This window comes from Triturus cristatus, chromosome 4_1 (genome assembly GCF_964204655.1).
Source record: "Triturus cristatus chromosome 4_1, aTriCri1.1, whole genome shotgun sequence".
NCBI classification, from domain to species: Eukaryota; Metazoa; Chordata; class Amphibia; order Caudata; family Salamandridae; genus Triturus; species Triturus cristatus.
This window is the reverse complement of record NC_140585.1, coordinates 744515358-744541668: the sequence shown is the minus strand read 5'-3', so window position 1 is coordinate 744541668 and position 26311 is coordinate 744515358. Positions and strand designations below refer to the sequence as shown.

Genomic DNA, 26311 nt, shown 5'->3' with positions numbered 1-26311 from the left:
ATGCGTTGCACGTTCTTGTCGGTTCTTACTAACTGTTCTGTTTCTATTTTGCTAGCTGGGGTACTGTTGGGTGTGGTCAGTGACCATGGCAGAGAGCCGAGGACTTTAGTCGCTGGCAGAGCAGAATCGACCGCCGGAGAGCCGCCGTGGATTGTCAGGTTAGTCGAGAGCTCAGGAGCGCTGTCTTGAATTTTTACAGGTTGGGTTGCAGGAGCAGGAACTCCAATGGTGCTGCCTCTATGAAATTCTTGGGGCAAAGCAGGTGAGTGGGCCTGGGCGCACTTTAAATACTGACCGCACTAAAGATAGCTGCCCAGATTTGCCACGATCCCGCGAGTCCTCATGAAATCCCGTGGGGACAGCCAGATAATAGAAGTTCATGAAAAATGAGCAACGAAAGCCCTATAATCGGGTGAAAGAGTGTTTTTTTTTACATTTGCTCAATACATACAGTTACACCAGGCCAGTAGGCTGAGAATTACGTATATGTGCCAAGATAGTGCCGGATGAGATTTAACTAATATGCAACCACGGAAATGAGGGGGGAGGGGGTGGCATTGGGTATCACTTGTAAGGAACTTGTCGTGGAAGGAACTTGGTATTATTATAAGGTGACATGGAAGGGTGCTGCCTTACACTCTCCTATCTTTTATATGGGAAGATCCTCACACATGTAAATGTGGGAGGGACGGAGACGACTGGAAGAGGGGCATACTTATTACTAAATGGGTGGGATTTAAGGAAGAGTATGGAGAGGATTAGAGAGGTTAACTGAGGGGTGTATGGAGGGACCCACAAAAGAGTAAGCCCATTTGTATTCACAAACTGTGCTTTTAGTTACTACAGCCAAAAAGGACCCAGATACAGTCGTAAATATACTCTGACTCAGAGCTGGAGTAAGTACTGTACCACATTTGGCCTACCATTTGTACTACCCGTAATAGAAATTAATAGATGCAGGGACATAAAATAATACCCATAGGACATAATGTTAAATTCAATTATTTAAACTAGATATAAATGTAAATAAATGTAATTTAATGTTAAAAAACAATTTCTAAAAAGGAAATATATTTATGATTTAGTTGAAAATATTTTAATAACATTTTTATATAAAAATGAATACAGAAAACATTTAAAAATATTTTTTCTGTTAAATATTAATGTAACGTAATTTATATATGTATTTTAAATGTAGAATAAAATCAGAAATGCTATAGCACTATTAAAAATCTTGAATTAAAAATGTAATATTTTGAATATAGTGAAATAAATTACCATTAGTTTTCATGTTAAACTTATAAAAACTACCACTTTAAATAAAATACTTATTTTAGTATGTATTCATAATACATTATATTTTTATAAAATTCATGTTAGATTAATCTGCACTTAAACAAAGGTTATTAAAATATTTTAACATAAAATTAAATGATACATTTTATTTTTATATAATTTTAAACATTAAATAAATGTGTTTATAATGTTACATATTTTAAATTATTTAATTTAATTTAACATTATTTCCGATTGTGTGTTCTATTTTAAGTCCCTACTTTCTTTATTTTCTATGGGACGGTTTTGCAGTATCAGTGGTTGGCCTTATGTGATGTTGGACATACTACTGCTATCTTTTGGCATTGGTAACTTTATACTTGTAAATTTGGCTCCAACCCCTGTATCACGAACGGAGAGATAAGTTGACACTTTTGAGTAACTTTACATTCGTAAATGGGAATTATCCCACAGTAGTAAAGTTACTCAAAAGTGTAAGAGTAAACTTACATATGTAGAGCTACTCATGTGCAAGCTTACCTTTATGAATAGGCCCCATTGTTTTCATCAGACTTCATTTGACTGCTGATGTTTGCCTTCTTCTTTGTTGCCCCTTAGTAAAAATATGATTCTGGTACTGATATGTCCTGAAAGCGCAAACATAATAATGAGACATTGGGGCATGATGGGAAGGTGGGAAAGTAATGTGGGCACACTGAAGAGATACTGAGCGGCAAGGAACAATGATGTAGGACAGACGGGGTATAGAAATGGTGTAGCAGTGCCAAAGCTGATAGTGCTAGGCAGGGGCAAAAGAGGTTTTACTGAGGATCTAGGTCCGCTTTGCCAACATATAGAAAAAGTTACATCGTAGGTACAACAAATCTCTTTTAGATGATATAGCAATAAACCCCCCCCACTAATTTTACTGCACAAAAAAGTGCCCAAATATAAAAGTGAACATAGCAATGAAAAGAGTCACTGATTTGACTGTATGGGCATTGCTAGAAAATAAAAAGCAACAATTGAAAAACATGAGACCTTTTATTAGGTGCTTCTAAAGAATATAAGTCCAGCCTTCGTTAACCTGTACATCCGGGATCATTATTATAAGCATATCAGAAGACCTTTAAATAACAGTTTTTACATCTTTTGTGCCTTAACTTCGTAAGTAGGTTTGTAGGTATTATTTCTAGATCTTATATTTCAATTCCACAAAGTTAATTTAATTATGATTTAGTATTTAAGTTTTAGAAATCACAATGCTATAATATTTAATTTACTTAAGATATATTCCTTAAATATTAATTAATTAAATATACTCTAATTTTAAATGACTCCTCCCTGAACTCTAAAAATCCCTTACAACCCTTAAATGCTACCCTTCGCAGAACTGTAAAAACACCAGCCTACCTCTTAACCTATACTCTTCTTTGAACCCTAAACACCTTCTACTTACCCTAAAACTGCACATCCCTGAACACTTAAAAACCCCTTGCTACTGCTTAAACCTACCCTTGTCTGTAGCCTAAAAACTCCTTCCTATTAATGCTACCCTTCTCTGCACCCTAAAACCCCTTATTACTGCTTAACGCTACCCTTCCTGACATCCTGAACTGCCACGTAACGCTTCTCTTGCCTGAAACCTAAAACTCTTATATTACTCTTTGAAGCTACCGCCAATGAATCCTTAAAACCCTTACAACCTTTTAATGTGACCCTTCCACTAGCCTGAAAAGCACCTTACTACTCCTTACCACTGCCCTTACCTCCACCCCTAAACCTTACTACCCTTAATTCCACCGATCCCTGAACTATAAAAACCATTACTTCTCCAGGATGCTACCTTTCCCTGCCCCGAAAAGCCTCTTTCTATTCCATATTGCTACCCCACCCTGCACCCCAAAAGTGTGTTTTTTGCTGTTTATTACTGCCCTTCCCTGAACCCAAAAAAACCCTTCCTTCTCCTTAATGTTACCTATCCCTGAACCCTAAAATACTTGGACTGCCCCATAAAAGCCACCCATTAATTTATCTTAAACTTCTTGGTGCCCCTTAAGGCTACTCATCCCTGAATCATAAAAACCCTTACTACTCCTTACAGTTGACCATCCTGGAACCCCCCAAAAAAACCCTACCGTTAACCCTACCCATCCCTGAACCCTTATACCCTCATAATACTATAATACCCTTTAACGCTACCTTTCCCTGAAGCCTAAAAACCCCTTCCTACACCTTCACGGTATCTTTCCCACAGCATAATACTACCATTTCCTCTATCTTAAACACCTGACTACTACTTATGTACCCATCCATGAACCATAAAGCCTGTTACTGCCCTATAATGCTACCCTTCCACAAAGCCTAAAACCCCTTACTTACTCCGTGAAGCTAACCTTCCCTGAACCCCATAATAACCCACACTATTACTTAACACTACCCATATCTGAACCCTAAAGTACCTTACTACCACTTTTAGCTACCCTTCCCATAAACCTAAAACCTCATTACTACCCCTTAACACTACCCTTCTCTGACCCCTAAAAATCCATTAAGATTCCTTACCATTATCCTTCCCTGAACCCTACAAACTCTTTACTACCCTTTAACACTCACACAGGGACTCTGCCTGCTTAAAGCAAGTACAGCCTAAGTGTAAAATACTGGGAAAATCGGGAACTGAATTACTGATTCCCCAGATAAATCTTAATTTTCATGGGTTCCTCAGGGTCCCACTTGCAAACCCTATTATTTTTATGGCCATCTCTCTTCTCACAGTTATCAATAACCCTAGTATCAGTCAACAGTAAAAAACGTACCTCTTTAAAGAGTTAGAAGAATGTTTTTAGGGCATCAGTAGAGGAACGTTCAGTACTCTGATTGAACATGTTATACTGTTTATGAAAAGTAGAGCTGCGCTGCTTTGCCATTTGGACAAAATGAGCACCGCTCCACCAATGGAGTTATTTGCAACATGTTAGATATGTTGCTGTTACACCACGATTCGGTAATAGCATTACCACAACCGGTAAACATGACATTACTGGAAATTTGAAGGTAAATATGTAAGCATTGCTTATCTCTGTTTGACCGTAACTATTGGTGTATAATTAGTACCAACTTTTTGCTTGTGCAATAGGTATGGAATGCAGTACTTTTCTCTGAATGCAAACCATTTTCTACACATTTTTCTGGGTTTTACAGCTTTCCACATACTCAAAAATGACCCCAAAAGTAGTATGTCCAAGAATGACAAAATACACAAAACATTAGTACATGAATATCTTACATTTTGTGTAATAATGGCCTATCTATGTAAGTTAAACTTCCCATTTTAGGTCTGTGTTAGACCGGGGATCCCTGGTTGGCTGAGGTAGGTACCTTAGGCCAAGTCGGGACCCGCGTTCCAACGTCAGGGAAAGGAAGGTCACCTTTCTAGATAGCCCTGCTCACCCCCTTGGTAGCATGGCATGAGCAGCCAGGCTTATCTTCAAGGCAAATGTGTAAAGTATTCGCAACCACACCCACAATAATCCAATGATGACACCACAAATAGACTCCACACTAGTTTTGTAAAAACAAGTATAAACTTTATGTAAAAAGATATGCGATAAGACAACACAATATCAAACCAACATATGAGGTTGTGTAATATTTCTCCTGGCCAGTTGTTAGGCCAGCCAGCGCTTGTAAGTTCTGGTGATATCAATGAGCACTTCTAAACATTCTCCTGTACTCCTAAAATCATATCATACAGTCGTAATGCTAGAATCAGATACTTTTGTAATGTAACAATACTGTAATGCGTAACGTAGCAATCAGACACTCTGCAATGAAAAGAATGCAATGCGTAACGCAACAATCAGGCACTTTGCAAGATCAAATAATGCAATGCGTAATACAACCACCAGATATGTCGTTCTGCAAAAATAAGGCAATGCGTATACACTAATCAGGTAATTAGTTATGCAGGAGAAATGCAATGCGCAATACGCTAATCGGGTAGATCGTTGTTCAGAAACAATGCAATGCGTCCTATGACAATCAGGTAGTTTGTTATGCAGATAGAAATGCCATGCGTCATACACTAATCAGGTAGTTCGGAATGCAAGAATAATGCAATGCGTAATACTCTAATCAGGTACTCCGTTATACAGAAATGATGCAATGTGTAATACGTCAGTCATGTCCTCCGTTCTTCAGCAATGGAATAATGCGTAATACACTCAGGCCCCGATCACCGGACCTTAGGTGGTCTCTCCGCCTCTCACAGTTGCCCCCCACACAGTACGATGTAATCCCAAAGTGCAGCTTCGCACTCCGGCTCCTGCACCACCACTCCTTTGGCGATACGGGCCGCGACACGAGACGAAGCAGAGGCTCGCGCTGCCAACACGAGAGAGAGGCCAAGAGCGTCTCCCTCTGAGCCCCGCCCCAGGAGTCGACACATGTTAACTGGGGGGTGCAAACTCACTCTTCTCTCCTCGTCCAGCGGCTGGGCTCCCAATGCAGCTTAGTGAAATGGCAACGGCGGCTCGGGCTGGCAACTCAGCTCCTCCGGGACTGCCGGTCCGGGCCGCTTCAACTACGAAGATCTCAGGCTGCCACAAAGCACACACACGCAGCGTCGGTGAGTCTTCCTTCACTCCGGGTGCACGATCGCTGGGCACTCCACACACAAGTCTCAGGCTGCACAAAGATCACGCGCACAGCGTCGCTGAGACTCACTTTACTCCGGTGCACACGATAACAAGGCAAATCCTCACGAAGGTCTCCCGTGCACAATGCATCCGCACACAGCGGCTATGAGACTCACTTGGATGCCGGTGCACACGATAACAAGGCAAATCCTCACGAAAGTCTCACGGTGCACAACGCACACGCACACAGCGTCGATGAGACTCACTTGGATTCCGGTGCACACGATAACAAGGCAAATCCTCACGAAGGTCTCACGGTGCACAACGCACACGCACACAGAGTCGATGAGACTCACTTGGATTCCGGTGCACACGATCAGAAGGCGACTCCTTCGCGGGTCTCAGGCTAGACAGAGCACACGCACACAGCGTCTCTGAGAGTCTTCTTTGGAAACTTTGGTGTTCCTGTGTTTCCGAACAGGAAGCCAGCTCACCTCAGGCCCTTGGGGATAGTTACTTCAGTACACAGCACACAGCAAAGTCCTTCAAGCAGGGGGAAACAGCACACAGCAAAGTCCCTTTAGCCTTTCCTTGGTTGAAACAGCAAACTGCAGGCCAGCCCCAGATCACACAGCAAGAGCAGTCCTATCTTTCAGTCTCTTCAGATGTTTCTTCCTTGGCAAAGGTCCTCTTGAGCATGAAGTAGCTCCAGTCTTATTCACACTTGATCAAGCCATTCTCCAAAGTGCAAAGGCATTTATTAAAACGAATGCTATAAGTTGGTGCAGATTATACAAATGTGTGTAGCTATAAAAATAAACAAAACAGTGGTTATTAAATAATATGTTAAATAAATTGCAACATTTTTTATGATGTTCAAATGAAAATCATTATATCAAAGCATCAAAAGAACATATCAGTCTTTGGTAATCAAGCCCTCCTTTCCTAGCCCTTCTCTAAAACCTATTTAGCTCCAACGTGCCCACCTGGGTTGCTTAGGTGGCCTGTAGTTCACATACTTTAAATGACTAGCATAATTGTTCCCAGTGAGCTACTGTGCGTTCTGTCTATCATGGCGCTCCCAAGATGACAAGATGCAGATATGGTCCTGCCCCGTGGAGCCCGTGGGCTTCACTGTAGATGTTCACAGTAGCATCTCGGTGGAAACTCCAATGGAATACAAGACGACTCTCGCCCCAAACGTTTCTGCACTAGACTTAAATACCCTTTTCCGATGATTATGTCCACGTGATGAATGATGGTGTAAAGTACAAGAATTAGCATACAAATTATGCTGCACATTTAGTAAAATGTAAATCACGTTGATACATATAGGTGAGCAATTGATGCAGCATCGAGCGATAATAAAGCCAAATGGTATATATTGTGCATGTGCAATTAACACTGAATAAAGCACTAATTTATGAAAAAGAAATGTGCACTGAAAAACACAACTATATGAATACAATAGGGGTGTTTTATTACAAAATTCAAAGCACGCGTCAATACACATTGTGACAATCTGTGTATTTTTGACTTTCTACCTAGAGCTGAAAATGGAAACCTTTATAATGTATGCAAGAAAATACATGAACTACAACACGCGTTTCTATATTGATGACTTTTTTCAGTGATTCATGAAATAAGTCTGTGCTCTGAATGATTCAGCAATCACTTTCCCACCGCTGGCAATACCTTAATACCATCCATGAGTCAAAAGAAAATCTAAAGACATCCATACAAGGTCAGGGTTCTCCTGGTTCCGCTCAGTGAACAGTGGGTGCAGTCGAGTTCACAATGCTTGGAAGCATGCCTGCAGTAATAATGTGCAAACATCAGAAGTATAAACCCCTACACTCACGTATTATCTAGAATACTTCGATGAATTCAGCAAGTCTTTAAATGCTTCAGCCACTTTGAATTCCAAATTCTGGCAACAAGGGTTTGGCTGCAGCAACTAAGGCAAAGAATGCTCTGAAACACGAGGAACCTACACTCTATAAATCTAAGATGTGTGCCACGACTGGAAGTCTCCTGAGAGCCCCATGACACCCTGTTACTTGTAGTTTGTCTTAACCCCAACTGTGGGTTTCCGCGAAGTGCACACATCACCGAGGCGAAGCCTCACACCTCACTCCAAGTGGCATCCACTCCAGACACGTGCTGCTAACCTACCTTTTTTGCTGATAAAGTTCTGCACTCTCAGGAAGCTCTACAGCAATGCCTCTCCTTGCCTCTCCAGCATATATAGGAACATGTGACCCACAGAGGGTGACAGAAGGTCCTAGATCGCAAACCCCTGGTGTATATGAAAACCTTCAACAAGGGTAAGAGATGGCAGAATTGTATTACTCAGTCCTAGCAGCACTCTGTGACCACCATGACAACCTACAAGAATTTCTGTGTAAAGAATGAGCAAACGCCACACAAGCCTGGTTAATCTAGGTGTGAGGAAGCTTAAAGGTAGATCAGGAGCATCTACACTGAAACAGCGCAGAACTGCACAAGAGAGCCAGGAAATGCAGCTGGGAGGCTGTCTCATTCTCATTCCATCCCCAGTGATGAGGACTGTACCCAGTGCAATTTTATGGAAAAAATGTAATTACAAACAACATTAAACAGGAAGAAAATGAGGTGAGCAACCCCGCCTTAGGCTCAGAAATAACTGAAGAAATGGATAAATCCGGTAGACGAAGGGCTGGATCTTAACCAGGTTTCCTCTCGGGAGGTGGCATCGCTTATAAAAATCCTTAATATCACCCAGTTAGTTCCCCATGGATCCATGAGCCACTGAAGTTATAAAAGACTGACTGGCACAGTTGCCACCTATTACAATGGAAGGTGTGTTCACGTGTGTTTAAAACAGGCACAGATAAAACACCACTACTATAAACCCTCTTGAGCCCAGCAAGATATACCAGCTCATAACTAATGACTCCTTCCTACGGAAAACCCTATTAACGGTCCATATGGAATCGCAGCGTCTAGGGAAATTACCAGTCAGACTTTCATCGTGTAGAGGGACAGAGTCTGCCATGATGGATGTAAGAGAGGGACTCCTGGGGACCATGGATAAGGGACATTGTTAGTGCTGCTCAGTACACAATGTTAGTACTGCTTTACATATTTGTCGCTTTCAATATGACATCCAGATAAAATAACTGAGAAGGATAGTTAGGGTGTCCTGTCTGAATCTTCAATATCTCCAGCCTATCAGCAACTTCTCCCTATTAGATTAACATATGGAGACCCTCTGGTCACCAGTAGTCACCGGTATTTTTCTTTTGTTTTTTGTTTTATTAAATAATTCCTTATTGAAATGTTGTTTCAATAATAAAAAACAAAATACTGCAGACTCTCGTAATTATTGTATAACTAAACTACTGGCAGTAATTATTTATGTTTATGTGAAATCTCTCTATGGCCCATTGATAACATGCTGACGATACCCAATTGATTTTGCCCTTAATGGGGGTCTTCAGACCAGACACTCTACTTCTCAATGAGATCATGGAAAAAATCCAGCACTGGATGTGAAATAGGCGACTGACGTTAAACACAAAAAGTGAGATTACCATGGTCAGGATTAAAATGGCCGTTGCTGAATGTAAATTATAAATTATAAAATCATTCGGATTTGAGAACATCAAAATCCAAGCCTGCCCTTGCGTTAAATCTCTTGGTGTCATACTGGGTGAACAGCCTGTGCGTTATGTTATCTAACCAATATGTGCAGACAATACATGCTCACACTGGATAAATTGCAGTCTTGTTTAGAAAAAGAACAATATGGTTGCAATAGAAAGGACATATAGAAAAAACACAGCAGAGGCCATCAGTGGGTTGCTTTGATACCACTGCAGATCTATATAATTGAGAGACCCCCCCCCAAAAAAATCATAAGCAAGCTAAGCACATACAGAGCCATGTGGCCAGGGAATGGGTGACAGGCAGTTTACCTCCCCTACACTCCAGAGACTACACTGGTCACCTGAAGAGGAAGGGACACCCTTCAGGGCCCTCCTCTGAGGCCTGTGAAGTCCAGTAACGGTAATGGAACTTACTGCACTAATAAGAATTGGATCTCCGTGTGAAATACTGGGAGAAAACATGCAGGAATTAGCAGAGAAAAACAGATTCCCAGGTTATTCCCGAAAACCTGTCATCCCCAGTAAAAGTAATTACAGAGCTGGGAGATGATGGGGATTTACACAGGCTACTCCTAATGAGCCCCTTATTCTTTTGGATAGTGAAGAACGAGGACCCAGAATGCTGAAAAGCGAGAAGTTTCCACTTTAGGACAAGGGCATGCTGGGGGTCGCAGGAGTTCACAAACCCACACTTGGTATAAGAATATTGGAAGTCGACACCACAAGCTTCTGGAACAGACTTCCTTAACTTATTAGAACATTCAAGGATTTAGGCAACTTTAAAATGAGCTTGAACATGCTGCTGTCCAGTTGATCCCTGGGTTATGTGCAGAAACCCCGGCATAGCTTGGGGTTTATACCTCAGACAGCCGCTTGGTCTTGTTGTATGGTGTCTGGCCTTGGGCCTCAAAAACATTACAGATCATTCTATCAGTATCGTCGGATTGTTACAAGCTTTTGTGATTTCTGAAAGCCCACTATGCACTACATTAGTAAGGAATAAACGTATTTCCTACAGCCTTGAACCTGTACCAGTGCAATGCAGAGGGGAGATCTTTTTAGAGGCACTCCCTAACTTCTGAAAGATGAGAAGCTGTTTGTACCAACAGCATGTCATAAATAATCAAAGGAGGAGGGATCACTAGTTACTGGCACCAGGGTTCAGGTGGTTGTCTCTGGTATAGGTAAAAACCCTCAATCACGTCAAGAGTATGTTGGGGCGGTATATCTTGATTCTCCGCCTTTAAATACGTGATAGCATCATCATTGGGTTGATTCCATGCATCCTCCACCCGGAGGGAACCACTGAGTTTACCAGCAGTGATCAGGGAAAAAAATGATAAAATAAAAAAGTGAGGAGTGCTCAAGTGAGTGATAAAAAGGAGTTGTTCCTCATGCTACCTATAAAAAACTTTATTCTGATAGGTGCTGGGGAGACGTTAAAAAGAGATAAAGTTGCAGGTAGGATGAGTAATGGACCCTCTGCAACTTTAAACGTGGTGACCAATCACCACGTTTAAAGTTGCAGAGGGTCCATTACTCATCCTACCTGCAACTTTATCTCTTTTTAACGTCTCCCCAGCACCTATCAGAATAAAGTTTTTTATAGGTAGCATGAGGAACAACTCCTTTTTATCACTCACTTGAGCACTCCTCACTTTTTTATTTTATCATTTTTTTCCCTGATCACTGCTGGTAAACTCAGTGGTTCCCTCCGGGTGGAGGATGCATGGAATCAACCCAATGATGATGCTATCACGTATTTAAAGGCGGAGAATCAAGATATACCGCCCCAACATACTCTTGACGTGATTGAGGGTTTTTACCTATACCAGAGACAACCACCTGAACCCTGGTGCCAGTAACTAGTGATCCCTCCTCCTTTGATTATTTATGACTAGCCGGAAGACGGTCGGATCACAGCTTCTCTTTCCCTACTCTGATTGTATCATCACCAACAGCATGTCAGCCATTTTAATTGGTCCAGTACAGGTGAAGTGTAGTAACCCTTTAACTCTGATTGAAGGTACAGCCTGCTTGGAAGATGCAGAGACACATAGTCTAATCTATGTCAGCCACATAAGCACCTAGGACCAGTGACAACAGCACTGTGGATGATAAAGGCTATGTTTAGATTGGCCTCCACTCTGGGTGTACTTGTGAAATGTTCAGTGGTTCTGATGGTAACCATTCTGGAAGGTTACGCTGGGTTCATCCACCCGGGCAACTGGTCAGTTGAAGACTCTGCTTTATTTACAGATACGAGAATAACATTTGTAAGTCTAGCAAAACAGTGATAGGAAATGTAACAAATTCAGAATAATATATTTGTGGGTTTGCCCTAAACTGGTGATATGTTAAAGTAACACTAAAGCAGGGTTCTTCCACCTTTTCTGTAATAAGAAATAATTATGTTCAATGAAAATCATCGCTAGCTGCAAATGTTATTGTTGTAACAGTGACACAACGGGCAAGATTACGTTAGTGGCCACCATATACAAGATTGCCAGCAGAGATCACCTCAGTGCATTAGGCAGGGTTGAGAGGAGTAATGTAAAAAAAGTTTTTGTCAATGTTGAATGCCTCTAGATGGGTACTGCATAATACCCATAGCTATGATGCCCCTGCACCAAAGTAATATTGTTAGTAATACGTCTCCCAATACCACGTAATTTGTTACTGAAATATCAACTTTAAATGTTTTTTAGAATTTCTCCAAACATCAGCTTGCTCTATAATTTGCACATCTCTTATAGAAATTACTTTGAAAACTTACATTCATTACTTTAGGTTTGGAAACAATTTCGTATTTTTGTATGTTTATATGCATGTATGTGATATTTGTACAGAGAAAGCCAAGCTTAAAGGCAGTGGAGAACTGTAAAGGGTCAAAGGCAAGCATACAGTCATTGAGGCAAACAGCGTTTACAGAACAATGCAGTGCCATTACAACGCAGGCACTACAGCATCGTTACCACGCGTTCCATTACAGCGAAAGTCATTACAACGACTTGCTTTAGTGAACTCATTGTTGGATTTTAAATCCAACACCTTCCCTATTGCACAGACTGGAGATGGAATAGTAAAATATTCTATTCCAAAGTCCAGCGCTGAAACGACTTGCGTTGTAATAGAGCGCGTGGTAACAACGCAGTGATTGTATTGCCCAAATTGTAAAGGCATGCGTTGTTAAAGACATGTGTGAAAACGTCAAACATCCCCGCCTTTCCTAGAATGTATATGATTAATGAGTTTTTGTATTCTGCCTATAATAGTATTCCATCGGTTAATGATTGCGTCATATTAAATTGATGATATTGATAGAATTCTAAATTGTTTCTTGTCCTGGAAATTAATGTTAATAATGCCTTTTTTCACAAGTTCAACACACGCTTGGAAATGTGAAACAAGGCAGGTTGGTATTAGGTGACAATGTAATGGGGAATTGATAGATATGCATCTTTTAATTTGTTTGTCATTTGTTTTTAGGAAATCTTAAATACGGCATTCAAAGGACTTAGGGATGTTTGGAACTGCTGCTACTCTGCATTGATAAAACCGTCGGCCCTTTTACAATTACTGCCCACTGAAACCTAAACAGGACTTTTAGTGCTTGGTGTGGTTCAAAAAGGGACTAGTTCAAGAAACAATCCCCATGATTGTTTTATCCCTCGTTATCTGCAGTCATCCATTCTCCTTTGTTGGCTATGTGTGCCACTGACTACTGGGTGATGAATGCACAGGTTTAAATCCACACAGTGAATTTAAAAAAGTACATAATTATTATGTGAGTGGCCTTCAGGCTCCCTAACCTAAGACCTGCTTTAAAATGAGTTTACGCACTGAAGATCGAGAGCTCTCCAGTGACACAACACAACATGAGCTTTATTCCTATTTCACTAAGTGTTCTCCTATCCAACCTTACCTGTGCTGCACCCCAAACGATTTCCATGAAGAGAGAGATTATTTGGCACGCCACATTTTCCCTTCATTAAATCAACTTTGTCGTGCAAGAGGGACTTACTTCAAATCTGTGAATCTGAAATGGCCTCCTAAGAAGTGGGACAATCACCATGCTAGCTCTCTCAAACCTCACTCTCAGCTCCTCGATCAGCAGCTCAGACTTTCCCTGGACTTCATAAACAACGCCTTCCCTTTCTTCATTTGCATGTTGGGTCAGACTTATGGGGAGTTTAGGCCACAAAACTCTGGCGCTCTACCTGCTGCCTACCATGATGATCAAGGTTTGTCCAAGGTGGAAAGGAATCTATACTTGGCAGCAAGAAGCGGGTATCCATGGGTTCTACAGGATCCAAGCCTCAGCTTCACTGAACTGGAAATAACCCAAGCATCCTTTCTGAAAGGGTCGCCTTTTCAGTATTTTTATTTTAGAGACTTTTTGTACATTGAGAAGAAACTTCAGAATGTGGATGATCACGAAAAGGAGTGGGTGTTGTCCATGTACACAAGTGAAAGTGAATACGAAGAATTAAGGATAAGAGACCTGAAGGCGAAGATTGTGAACAAAGGCCTACCCGTGAGATTCTTCAAAGGCTTACAAGAACTTGGGGATTTAGTTTTGAAAGACTGGTCTGCTGTAATTGAGCATCTTTACCCTGCCAACTTAATTACTGGAAATATAGGTTAGTATCTCTAAATATTATTATGATGTTTGACCATTTCTGTAACACACACACAAAGTTTATTGTCTCTTGAGGCTCTAATTAACATGACTTATTATTATACCACCAGCTGATTTCACAGAGCTTGGAGATGTGGACGGCTGTGTTGCCTTACCTGGATTCAAACCTGTGATCTACAGGTCTTCTGCAGATCCTTGTAGCAGGCACTCTACCCAATGGCTTATAATTTGTATTTCAAACCTATATTGAGCGATCTCTCCACTAAGCTATTCTAACAGTATCATGTCAGTGTTGCGAAAGATCATTCTTCCCTGTTCTCAAAGCCTTATTATCATAGAGTAAATTACGTTAACATATTAAACACGGTGTCCTCATCGGAACAACTGACTTCAAAAGTTTATAAGTCGTCACTCTAGTCACCAAGGTGTGTTCCTGGGACCACCAACATGCGTACATTAGTGAAGCAGTGCTCCTTTATCATCTACTGTCCTGTCACACTCTTTCCTCCTTTATTATTCTCTGCCAGTGTCTTTTCTACGTCTTTCTTCTTCCAGCTACATTTGTTCTGTCTAACTGCTTATCTTCCTTCATTCTCAAGCTCCTTCCACGTTGTCCCTCAATTCGGAATTACAAAGAAGCGTTTTTGTTCAAATGTTTTATTAGCATTTTTATAAAGACCAGTGAACGACGTGAAACATATTGAAACACTGATGTTTAGTTTGACTACACACTGTACTCAGCCAGGGAGCTAGAAAGCAAGTCAGTGATCAGTCATAATGAAATCATAAACACGTTTAGCCAGAGGAATCAAAAATGTGGTTCAATAAGATAATTCAGAAAAAATGGGTTCCAAGTGCAGTCAATCAGTAACAAATAATAAAACCATTATAAACTAATGGAACCTTTGTCAATATATTTGTGGGGGGTGGCAGAGGTTTTAGGAAACATCCCTTTGAAGTAGAGGATTTCCTTTATTTGAACATTTGAAACATTTACCAATTGTAGCATATGAGGGAATTCTTTATGGCACCAGTTTTTCTTGTAATTCCTGAATCCAGTTCTTCTCTAAACTGCTTTCAATTAGCATACTTTCCTTGACCATTTATTAAGTTTGGAAAGATATAAGCACATATTTTATACAAAAAATATTTGTCGCCAACAGACTCTTTCGGATCACCCAAAATTGGACATACTTGTTTGTCAGATTATACATGAGACGTTTTTCTATTGAAAATGTTTAATTTAAAAATCCTGCTAACATGTTTAGTGTTGATGTCACTGACCCATGAAACCTCTGGCCTCTTAAAAATACCAAAACAAGAACATATTATGTACATAACACAAGATTTCTCTTTTTGTTATTGTGCTGGTGCTTTTACGTTATGTAGTTTTTATTTATTTATGTATTTGAGGAGTTTTATATATTGCCAACATGACACGTCCGGGTATCAGAGCTTTGTACAAATAGCAAACAAGTAAAACATAAAAAGGCGAAAGGAACAAGCAAGAAACAGAATAGATAGCAATAGCAAATATGGTACAAATAGCAAACAAATTAAACATAAAAATGCAAAAAGGAACAAGAAAGAAGCTGAGTATATACAATGTAACAAAAGGCTTAGTAGATTTTGGATCTAGAGATGTATACAGGAAAAGTAGTCAAGCTGAGTAACTTCAGGTCTACTGTGTTTTTATGAGGTTTGTTTTAGCACAACGAATCATCCCGAAGGTTTATCTCGGCACTGGAGTACAGACCCAGAGAAAGAAAAAAAGGAAAAGAGGAGCGGTTAGAAAATCTAGGTTTTGAAACAATTTTTGAAACAAACAAAATCAGAGCACGTGCAGCTGTATAGAGGAAGCCGGTTCCAGTGATGTGGGCAAGATAGGAAAAGGATCAGCCACCGTGTCTAGCTGTGTGAATATGGCGTAGACGGAGCAAGAATTGATCCTTTGATCTGAGATTTCTAGTGGGTAGATAAGGGAAGAATTTGTTATGAAGGTAGTCTGGGCCTTTACCTGATAAGGATTTGTGTACCAGGCATAGTAACTTTAAAATGGCTCGTTTCCTAATGGAAAGCCAATGCAGTGGTTTTAGGGGAGGAAGTTTGAGGACAAGGTGAGCCGCAGGGTTCTGAACCACCTGTAGTTTTGATTAGAGAGATTCAATGGCTGCTACCATTAGGGCAATTCCATAATCTAGGCGGCTGACCACAAGAGCCTGCATAAGTTTTTCTTGTGTTGAGAGGCAACAACTGAAAACGCTCTTCTTAGCATGCACATTATTCCAAAACAGGTGCCGCATGTGGACCCTACCTACTCTCTCATTGTGAGATTGTCATCAATTAAGATGCCAAGATTTTTGACCACCTTTTTGGGTTGAGGTGAGGTGCCTAGTGAGGATGGCCAAATTTATCCGGTCAGTATTCGTGGGCCTTGCCAAACTGCACTATCTCCGTTTTATTGCCTTTGAGCTGTCGGCAGTTCTGGGACATCTAGGATGCAATTTTCCTTATACATTCTCAGAATTTGGGTTTTGTAGATTAAGTGCATGGGTCCATATAAATGATCGATTGTATGTCATCTGAATATGAGATGATATGAAGGCCAGAGACCATACAACTTGAGCCAGTGGTGCAACATATATGTTAAAGAGCGTGGGGCTCAGTGAAGAGCCCTGAGGTACTCCTTTGTCTAGTATCATGACACGAGATTTGAAAGGGCTAGGTTAATGATTTGTGTATAACTGCTAAGGAAATTCTTAGGCCATCTAAGGACTGTGCCTTCAACACCAATCTCGGAAAGTCTTTGGACCATGATGGAGTGTGAGATGGTGTCAAAGGCAGCAGACAGGTCAAGTAGCACCAGCATGGCTGGTCAACCCTCATCAAGGGAGAGTCTGATTGTGGCCAGAACCACCATCAGTGTGTTTTCTGTACTGTGTGGGGCTCTGATACCTGATTGTGAGGGATCGAAGATGGGATTGGATTATATATAGTGGGAGGGTTGTTGATTGACTATGCTATCTGACATTTTGCTGAGGTAGGGAAGAAGAGACATGGGCCTATAATTTAGAGGGTCCACATTAGATTTTGTCAGAATGGGCATAACTTGCATTTTCTTTCACACCTGGGGTCCACTGGCAGTGTTTAGAGAGAGGATGAACAGTGCTGTTATGTCAGGGAGCACAGTGTTGGCGAGTGCTACCATAATGTGTGGTAGAGAGAGGTGAGAGAGGGAACCTGCCTTGACTTTACTCATCCTTTCTAGAGATAGCTCTGGGGTGATGAGTTCAAGGTACTCTAAAGTGGTGGAGGACTTATGAATAGGGGGAATGGCAGAAAATGGATTAGTGAGATAGGGGTGGTTAGTGAGGCTCCTATATATAGTCTCAATTCTTTCCTCAAAGTGGTTAGAGAGGATGTCACACAATTTCTAGGAGACTGGGATGGAAGAACTGCAGACAGTAGGCCTCATTAACTCATTTAATACTCTAAAACGTTATTTGGTTGACTTGCCAGCACTGTCGATTCTGTTGATATGATGAGACTTACGAGTGGCTTTGAGTTTTTTTGATAGCTGTTTAAGGCTAGTTTGTAAGTAATTTTATCCGAGAGGGATTTGAAGGCCCACTATATTCTCACCAAATTCCTAAAGGCTACTTTCTCTTGTTTAAGTTATTCCAAGAACCATGGAACGTGAGGCCTGGTAGAGTTGCGCCGATTGGGTCTGAAGGGTGCAACTATATCCAAGGTCAAGGCGAAAGTCCCTTGGAAATTTATGAGGGCACTGTCAATATCTGAGGATTCTATGATATGATGGGTGGGAAAGACAGAAGAAAAAGAGGAATCAGAGATTTTCCTACAGGCCCTACTCTGTCTATGGAATTCATTCTTCCTACTAGATTGAGTTTCTTTGAAAGGGATCCTGAACCTAATCATTGAGTGGTATGACTAGATTAGAGGGGAGGGAGAATTCACCTGTAGGTGTGAGGCATTCGTGAAAATAAGATCTAACGTGTGACCAGCAATATGCGTGGGACCAGTTATTTTCCGGAAAAGCCTTAACATCTCCAAATCTGAAACAAGTTGTTGTGTTTCGGAATCTGTGTCCATTTCTGCATGGAAGTTAAAGTCTCACACTAGAAGAAATGTATTAAGGTCAAGCACATGGGGGAAACGGCATTCCGTAGGTTTATGACTGAAGCCTTTTTTGGGTCACAGAGTGCGGTAAACTAAGGCGCCCGTCCAAGATTCTCCCAGAGTGAACTTCAAATTAACAATCCAAAGCTCTACCCAATCCTCCCGAAGGGTATCCAAACAAGTGACTTTAACCGGGTTGCAGGAGGCAATAGCAACTCCGCCTCCTTTTTTACTGTCTCTGTCTAAACTAAGTAGGTTATAGTCTGTGGGAATGGCTATGGGGATGCACAGTGTAGTTGAGGAATTAAGCCAGGTTTCAGAAAGAAAGCACATGTTAGGTTGTTGTGTTGTGAAGGGGTCCCACATTTCAATTATGTGTTTATGGAGGGAGTAAATGTTAAAGTAAAAGTCTTTTATCGAGGGATGAGTCTTGTTGGAATTGATATTTTGTTGTTCACCTGGGGGTGATCCCGCAATGCTCATTGAGTGATCCTGAGCAGTGGTGTCTGTCTTGTGGCCTGAAGGCAACAGCTGGAGGCAAGGAGTAAAAGCGTAACTGCAGAATTTGCAGTTAGTGGGCATGCTGTTTTCCAAAGATAGGGTCTGTGACAAAGTAGTACTGCTGTCTTTAGTGATGTAGCCCCAGTTTTAATTTTCATGAGAGTGTCTTAGGAATAATGCAGTCTAGTAGTTTCTCATACCTCTGAGGTCAGTGGTGCAGGGTTCTTGGTGTTTGGCAGCTGTAGAGTATGGCTGGGTGCCCATAGGCTACAGAGGCTGGAATAGTGAGAATAGACTGCTAACTGCATGAAAATGGGTGCCACAGTCGTCTCAATTGGTGGCAGATGTGCTTGGATTCCCTCTGCTCAATTGGCCAAAGTCGTGGCGGACCGGGGAAGCCAGAAAGGGCAAGTGTGAGTGCAATAACAGCAATTATGAAGTAATTTGCTATTGTTTGAAGTGTCAAGTTGGCATTGATAGTTTCTTAATGTTAAAAGCACAAAGAGCGTAAATTATTAGAAACAGTTAAGGCGCTGTTAAAAATACTGTTAAGGTGCGGGCATGAATAATTTCTTAATATTAAGAGCACAATGAGAGCGTAAATTAGTTAAAAACAGTTAAACGCTATTAAAAAACACAGTTAAGGTTCGGGATATACCTGGGGAGCGCTGCACGTCTGTGCCATGCTTTTGAATTTTTGGGGCTATGGAGGCTGAAATTCATGAGACTAGAATGCTAACAGCACGAAAAATGGTGGCTACAGTCATCTTAATTGTAGCAGGTGTGCTTGGATTCCCTCTGCTCAATCGGCTGAAGCTGCGACGGACCAGGGAAACCAGAAATTACAAATGTAGTGCAATAACAGCAATGATTAGGTATTTGCTAAGGTTTGAAATTTCAAATTTACATTAATAGTTTCTTAATATTAAAAGCACAAATAACGTAATATATACAGCAACAGCATTTTTACTTCTTTTCTGAAGGAGGTAGTCGAGGAGTTAAATCTGGTTTCAGGAAGTATTGCATTCCATATTCTTGGGGCAAGACCAGTAAAGGTTTTTCATTTGTTGTGTGTATTTTTTTGACAAAGGACCGATGACACTCCATTTTTTGCATAGCAGCATTTACCCATTTCCAATTGCAGTTGCATTTTATTTGCCTGTGGGTATTCAAATTTGATATTTGCCCTGCGTTAAAATGTTTGTATTCTGTTGGTCCATACCATGCTACAGTTTTGGCAGCCATGTTTAGAAGGCTCACAGCAACTGTGCCATTTGCAGCCCTCTACTTGGTTGGAACCCCTCACGGTTTAGTTATTTTGTTCTTCTGCTACAATGTGTGGGGCAGCAGACCTAAACATAAGGTAATCTGGCCTGCGACCAACCAGCAGACATTTGTAGAGGATGTGCCATTGGAATGACTATGGTAAATCTGTCTGATCCCCTTCACACTATGATGCCACCACCCATGGTGTTTTAAACTTTGCTGTTGAATCTATAAATTCCTGGCCAGGCCTCTCTCCTATCACTTACTCCCTGGAGGCACTATTATTGTTGTTTTCTTTACATTACACTCTGGGGCTCAGTTATTGTCGAAGCATTAGAATTTACCTTACTTCATAATATTTAGAAAGCTATCGTCCTACCCACTATGAGACACAGCAACTTGTTCTAACTAGAGACAGTGTTATGCAAATCAAAGTCAGCATTGCAGCACAGACATTACATTGCTGATCTGTTTTTGCTTTATACTCTTGACATAGTGTGCTTAATAGAGGCGTGACTGGCAGTAAACAGCATGCCAATCATTATTAAAATGTTCCTTGAAAATGTTTAATTCATTAGGAAGGCCATCTCTACCTTGCCTGGGTCATGGGAGTTGCAGTTATTGGTCTATAGTTATCTGCTCTCCCTACTGAGACCACACAAAGTGGCTTTAAGAATGCTATTCCAACACTCTTCAGGGTTAGGAACATAGTCTGTAATTTTCTTCTGCAATGTCTCCCCGCCACAATGAGCCCATGATAAAATAAAAATCTTGGCAGAAGAGATTGGGAAATTTGGACTCCTTAAACAAAATATTCCATGAGATGATCTTAACTTATCTGGTTTGACTCCTCATTTTAAGAATAGCAAGGCAGTTTTTAAAACTTCTAACTGCTAAATGCTAAGCCAACTCACAGTGATGTTCCTATACTGAGACCTATATTCTCCAACTGTGATCTTTCATACTGGAGGATTCTGCACCTTTAGATGGACTGAACATTTTGGTCTATGGCTCAAAGGGGAGCTCACTGCTCCTCCTATACAAAACTTGAGGGAGACTAGAGAACATTTCACTTATAGATTATCACTCTGTGTCTTTTCAATGCGTTCTCTGGATTCAGGGCCTTATCTTCCAACTCAGACAACACTGCTCTTTTCAGATTATTCAACAACAAGGAGACCAATAATTTAGGCTAAACCATGACTGCAAAATCGCATAAAGTTCACATCTTTTCACATCAAAAGAAAGAGCTGTTTCTTTCCTGAACCTCTTAAGCTGAAACTTCAAGTCCTTGAAAGGGAAAAAAAATGAAGAAAATCATATATGGCAGAACTGACGGTCCAAACTGTCACCCTGGCTGGAAGATATAAAGCCTGCATACTACATTTTAAAGTATTTTAATAATTCTATTTATCTTTCAAAGGAACTGCTTCATATTTTGCAGAACTACAAATCCCTATGGCTAGTCAGTATAGCTAATCTCTTCCTCCCTCCAGCTTTGCAAAGACTTTTCAGTTTTCTCTGAAGAAAATATTTGAAATATTTGCTATATCTCCTCAAAAACTATGCCCATCCCTGCTTTTATCAACGCAGCTTTTATAAAAAAAGAGCACTAAGATGGACCATTTGGGGTGCTAGGTGAGTCTCAATTCATGATTATTATCATGCAAAGTCACTCTCTGGCTGGCTCTACTAATGGTGTTGCCTTCCCAGAGCTATGAAACAAAGTTGTGCATTCCTAGTGCAAGAGCTGCTACTACTCTTCAACAGTTCATTAGACTCTGAAATCGACCCACAATATGGAAGGCAGATGTTGCTTACAAAACCCTTACTGAGCAAAGAAGACCCTAGTAATTTTCAACCAATCTCCTTATCGCCATAGGTAAGCAAAACAATCTCATAGACCAGTCCTTGATAGTGCTTACAGTGCTGAATAATCTGTGGGGGCAGGTGGATGAATGTGGTGCTGGGCACTTATACGTCTGTATCCGTTGGCAGCTTTCAACACCGCTGATGTTTTGACAAACACCCTGGCTGAGGTAGATTTTCAGGTATGGTTCTCAAATGACAAAAGTCACTTCTGGGGCCAAAGAACTCCGCTATGGCGTCCATAAAGGGTCTATATTATTTCCCCTTCTTTTGTAATGTATAGATGAGCCTCCTGGCCTCATCCGTACATTCCACGTCTTGTTATTACATATATATTGATTACATCCAGCTAGTCTTGGACCCTCTTGCTGCTGGTCTGAGAAGGGCACTTAGAATTGTTTTGTCTTGCCAACGGTCTGCCTGTTACCTGGTGGTGGACGTCACTGAATTTTCTCAAGCTCAACCTTGTCAAAACGTAGATTTTCAGTACTGCCCTGGATACCTTTGTTAGCACATTACATATTGTCCAAAAGCAATGCGACCTCTTCCTACTCCTCTCAAAACTGTGCACAGCCTGGCTTATGTACTGATTCCAGTCTACCTCTAGATACCTAGATGAGCGTTTGCCAATAAATGCTTCTTCTAAGTGGAAACCTTGAAGAGAGTGTTGCCTTTTATTTACTCTCAGTTTTGCCTAACCATAGGAAATGGCATAATTCAGATTTGACTGGTTTACGTCAATGTTGTTTATCTAGCGACACTGGTCCACTCCAGCTGATAAAAAATGCTGGAACTATATTAATTTTCAGGCCTTCAAGACATGAGATATCACCTCAGTTTATAGACACAAAATTTATGTTACAAACACCAGGACGATTCCTTTATTAATCCATTCAGGTGTTGCCATGAGTACCTATGTCTAGAATGACCATATACTGTTATGAACTTTTTTCTACTGCTGCTTCTGGAACCCATATCCCTCATTCTGCAAAATGAATCAGACCCTTTTTCCTTCAGAAAAAAAAGACTTGAAACATTGTTAGTTGATCAATAATCTCGTATTGCGTGCTTTATAATTATTTTCTTTTTACTGACAATTTAGTATGCTTTTTTTGTTTTGGATAGTGTCATGAAGATTTTGAGTATGAGTTCTTAACAAATAATTTAACATAATATACGTGCATTCTATCATTTTACCCTTTATTGGACCTAAAATCTGAAGTGCTACTTTTTTCCATGACATAGTATGACTTCCTACAAATCAGAGGTGTTCTTTTCTTGGTTTTGTTATCATTCGTTACACTCTGCAAACAATATCTCATTCACTCCACTTCAGTGTCTAAACCTGGCCACCACAAATTACCCTACAATCTCTCCTAAGAACTGCATGGACTAGATCTAAAATTCTCTTCCCAATATTATTTGAAGGATCGGTGTGCCTCCAAAACGAACCTTTCCACCAGAACATCACCCTTCAAAATGTAATCTTTTTATTTCTCTCTCACTACAGCTCTGTCACAAGAAACACTTTTTCCGCATCTCACTACCACTATAGGCCAATCGAAATCTAAGTTTAAGACACGCTTATGTCCAAAACTAAGCAAAAAAAGGGAAAAAGGGAAATATGCCTATAATTGCCTAGGTCATCTCGATCCGTACACGTTTTTTGTAGTAGAAGTACGATTTTTGCTCTCTTCCAACATGAAGGGACAAGAGACTTATTGAACACTGCATTTAGAATGTATATAGGTTAGTGCAGCTGAAAAAGTAACTTTCTCAAAGTTTGGTGTGCAGAGTTCAAAATTTCAGGATTTTAAGGAGGAGCTCAACTGATGTCAGCCACGGGTCCAGGACCTGGGAAGGCACCTCTTGGGGATCAGGAACTCACTCCAGCAGTGGCCAGCAGGGCTCAGGCAGGTCCAGTTGCAGGAGCCAAGCAGTTCCAATTGCAGGTACAGGCAGGGCTAGTTGCAGCAGGTCAGCTGGGCAGTTGCAAGTAGGCCTCTGGGGCGTATTGTATCCCTGTAGCTCGGACCAGCCAGCTAATCCTCTGAGTCACTCTGGTAGTTCTGGGTTCAAGGATGTAGTCCTCTCTCATTCAAGTGGCAAAGCAGGCCTCAAGCTGATGGGCAGTCCTAAGGAACGGGCAACCCTCTGGTGCAGCAGGCCAGTCCTTTGCAAGGCAGGCCTCAAGCAGAAGGGCAGTCTTCTGAAATATAAGGCAGCTGTTTCAGACTGCAAATCACTCACCTCATCAGCTGCAGGGACTACCTGTCCTAGGATTTCTTCCTTATACCAGGAGCCTCGAGGGCAAGAGGTGGGGCCTTCCCAGGCTGTGCTATTTAACATAGATTGTTGTCTTGCAGGGCAGGATTCTCAGACTGCAAACACTCACCTCATCAGCTGCAGGGACTAGCTGCCCCAGAATTCCTTCCTTCTATCGGGAGCCTCAATGGCAGGAGACAAGGCCCTCCCAGATTGTGCTATTTAATGCTGATTGCTGTCCCGCAGCGCAGGAGTCTCAGACTGCAAACCACTTACCTCATCAGCTGTAGGGCTACCTGTCCCAGGATTCCTTCCTTCTACCAGGAACTTTGAGGGCTGGATGCGGGGCCCTCCCAGGTTGTGCTATTTAATCCTGATTGCTGTCGCACAGCAAGGGACGCACACGTGCTGCGGCAGGGCCAATGGCCTATCTTTCTAGTAGTGGCATTATTATTCTATTTTGTTGGCTATGGGGAAGAGAAAAAATGCTGCCAGTTCCAGAGCCAAGCAAAACATGAATAAATGAGCTAAACATGCTGCTATTAACTATGTGGTCGAAGACATTGACAACTTAATCGAAGGAGTGGAATCCATACTGTGCACTAGTCGAAGATCTTTTAGCCAAAACAAGAAACAAACCGCACTAACTCAATTCTTTGAGGAAAAGGTTAAAACACCCCTTCGACCAGCCTTGCAAGCCTCCGTTACTATCACAAAGTCCCAATGGTGCCTCTGACTTTCCTTTTCCAATGATAATTTTTTTCAGGATATTAATGTTGTGTGAACAAATAGATCTACCCTTGCTACAGTAGGGGGCTATCCGGGCTCTCTACGTTGATGTGTTGAGCGGGGACCCAAACTGCGTACATGTCACGGGACTGCTGGATTACAATTTCTAATGAAAAAGTAATTTTGATTGCGACATTGAAAAATGAGGTTGAGACTATGAAGCATATAGTGGTTAATCTAACTGGTTTACTTACTAAGTACATCCCACATATTGCAAGTTTCCCAGACTCTGTACCTGTTTTAGATCATTTAACTGTAACACCCAGTCCACACAGTATACATTACATAGAGAATAGAGGGGCTGACAAGGAGTGGTCCAATACCAATGTGAAACTATCTTGTTACCCTATTGTTCAAACTAGCTCAGTTACATTGTGCAAAGCTCATACTCAGAGACACTTTAATTTGCCTATGGGCATTTCTTGTGGTAGTGATATCGCTGCAAGAGGGGGAGGGGAAGATTACTCTTCCACAGAAGTACTCTAGCAACTTGACAGGGCATTTTGCACTCAGGGAGGAGCAGTTCCTGTTAATGCTGCACACTTGGGTCCTGGGAGATCACCACCCAGTGCACTATCACTTGGAGGTAATGCAGCTCAGGTAGCATCATCTCCCTTGCTCGAGACTAATATCTTTATGAATAATGTTCCAAAACTGCCTTCTGGATCACGTGAGAATTCTGAAACATTAAAAAACAAGCTGATTAATTTGATTAGATCTGTGCGCAAGTGTTATCCAATAGTCCATGAACATTTGGTATATGTAGAACGTCGCCCAGATCCTTTTGGCCAATAGGGCTATATTAGAATTACACAAAAAGAGTCCTGAATGGTGGAAGGGTTAATAACTTTCAGCCTTACGACTGATCCTCCCCAGGGCTCAACAATTCAGTTTTAAAAAGTTGCCCCCAGTTTTTCACTGGGGTGGTAGCTTTTCCATATGTCCCACGTTTTGATCAGATTCCTCCCTGACAGTATAATAGGAGGCATGTGTGACTTAATCTAGAGAGTAGTCAATCATGCAGTTATCCTGTGTCTCAATTATTAACTTCATTAATGGAAACCGATCATAAACCCCGGCTGCAGCAGGGTGAACAATTGCCCGGGCTTGTTAAACCTGTCTCTTCCTATTCATTTGAGCAAGCTTGCGTAGTTGGTCCTAAACCACTAGATGAGCCCATGGGATCACAGCGTTTAGTGGGCACTGGGTTTATCCCTTCAATTAATTTGAATGGCAAAGGGGCTGTTTTTATCACAAATTGTGTTGCACCCAAA

The 26311-nt window shown here is 41.3% G+C and overlaps 1 protein-coding gene across 1 annotated transcript in view; it reads left to right on the top strand.

The window, feature by feature from the left end:
* Positions 1 to 13394: 13394 nt before the first annotated feature.
* Positions 13395 to 26311, top strand: part of LOC146855455 (putative tetratricopeptide repeat protein 41) — a 380695-nt gene continuing 367778 nt past the window's right edge. The window contains exon 1 of the mRNA XM_085651143.1: positions 13395 to 14208. Within this exon, the coding sequence (XP_085507269.1) occupies positions 13395 to 14208 (814 nt within the window). The remainder of the gene's footprint in view (positions 14209 to 26311) is intronic.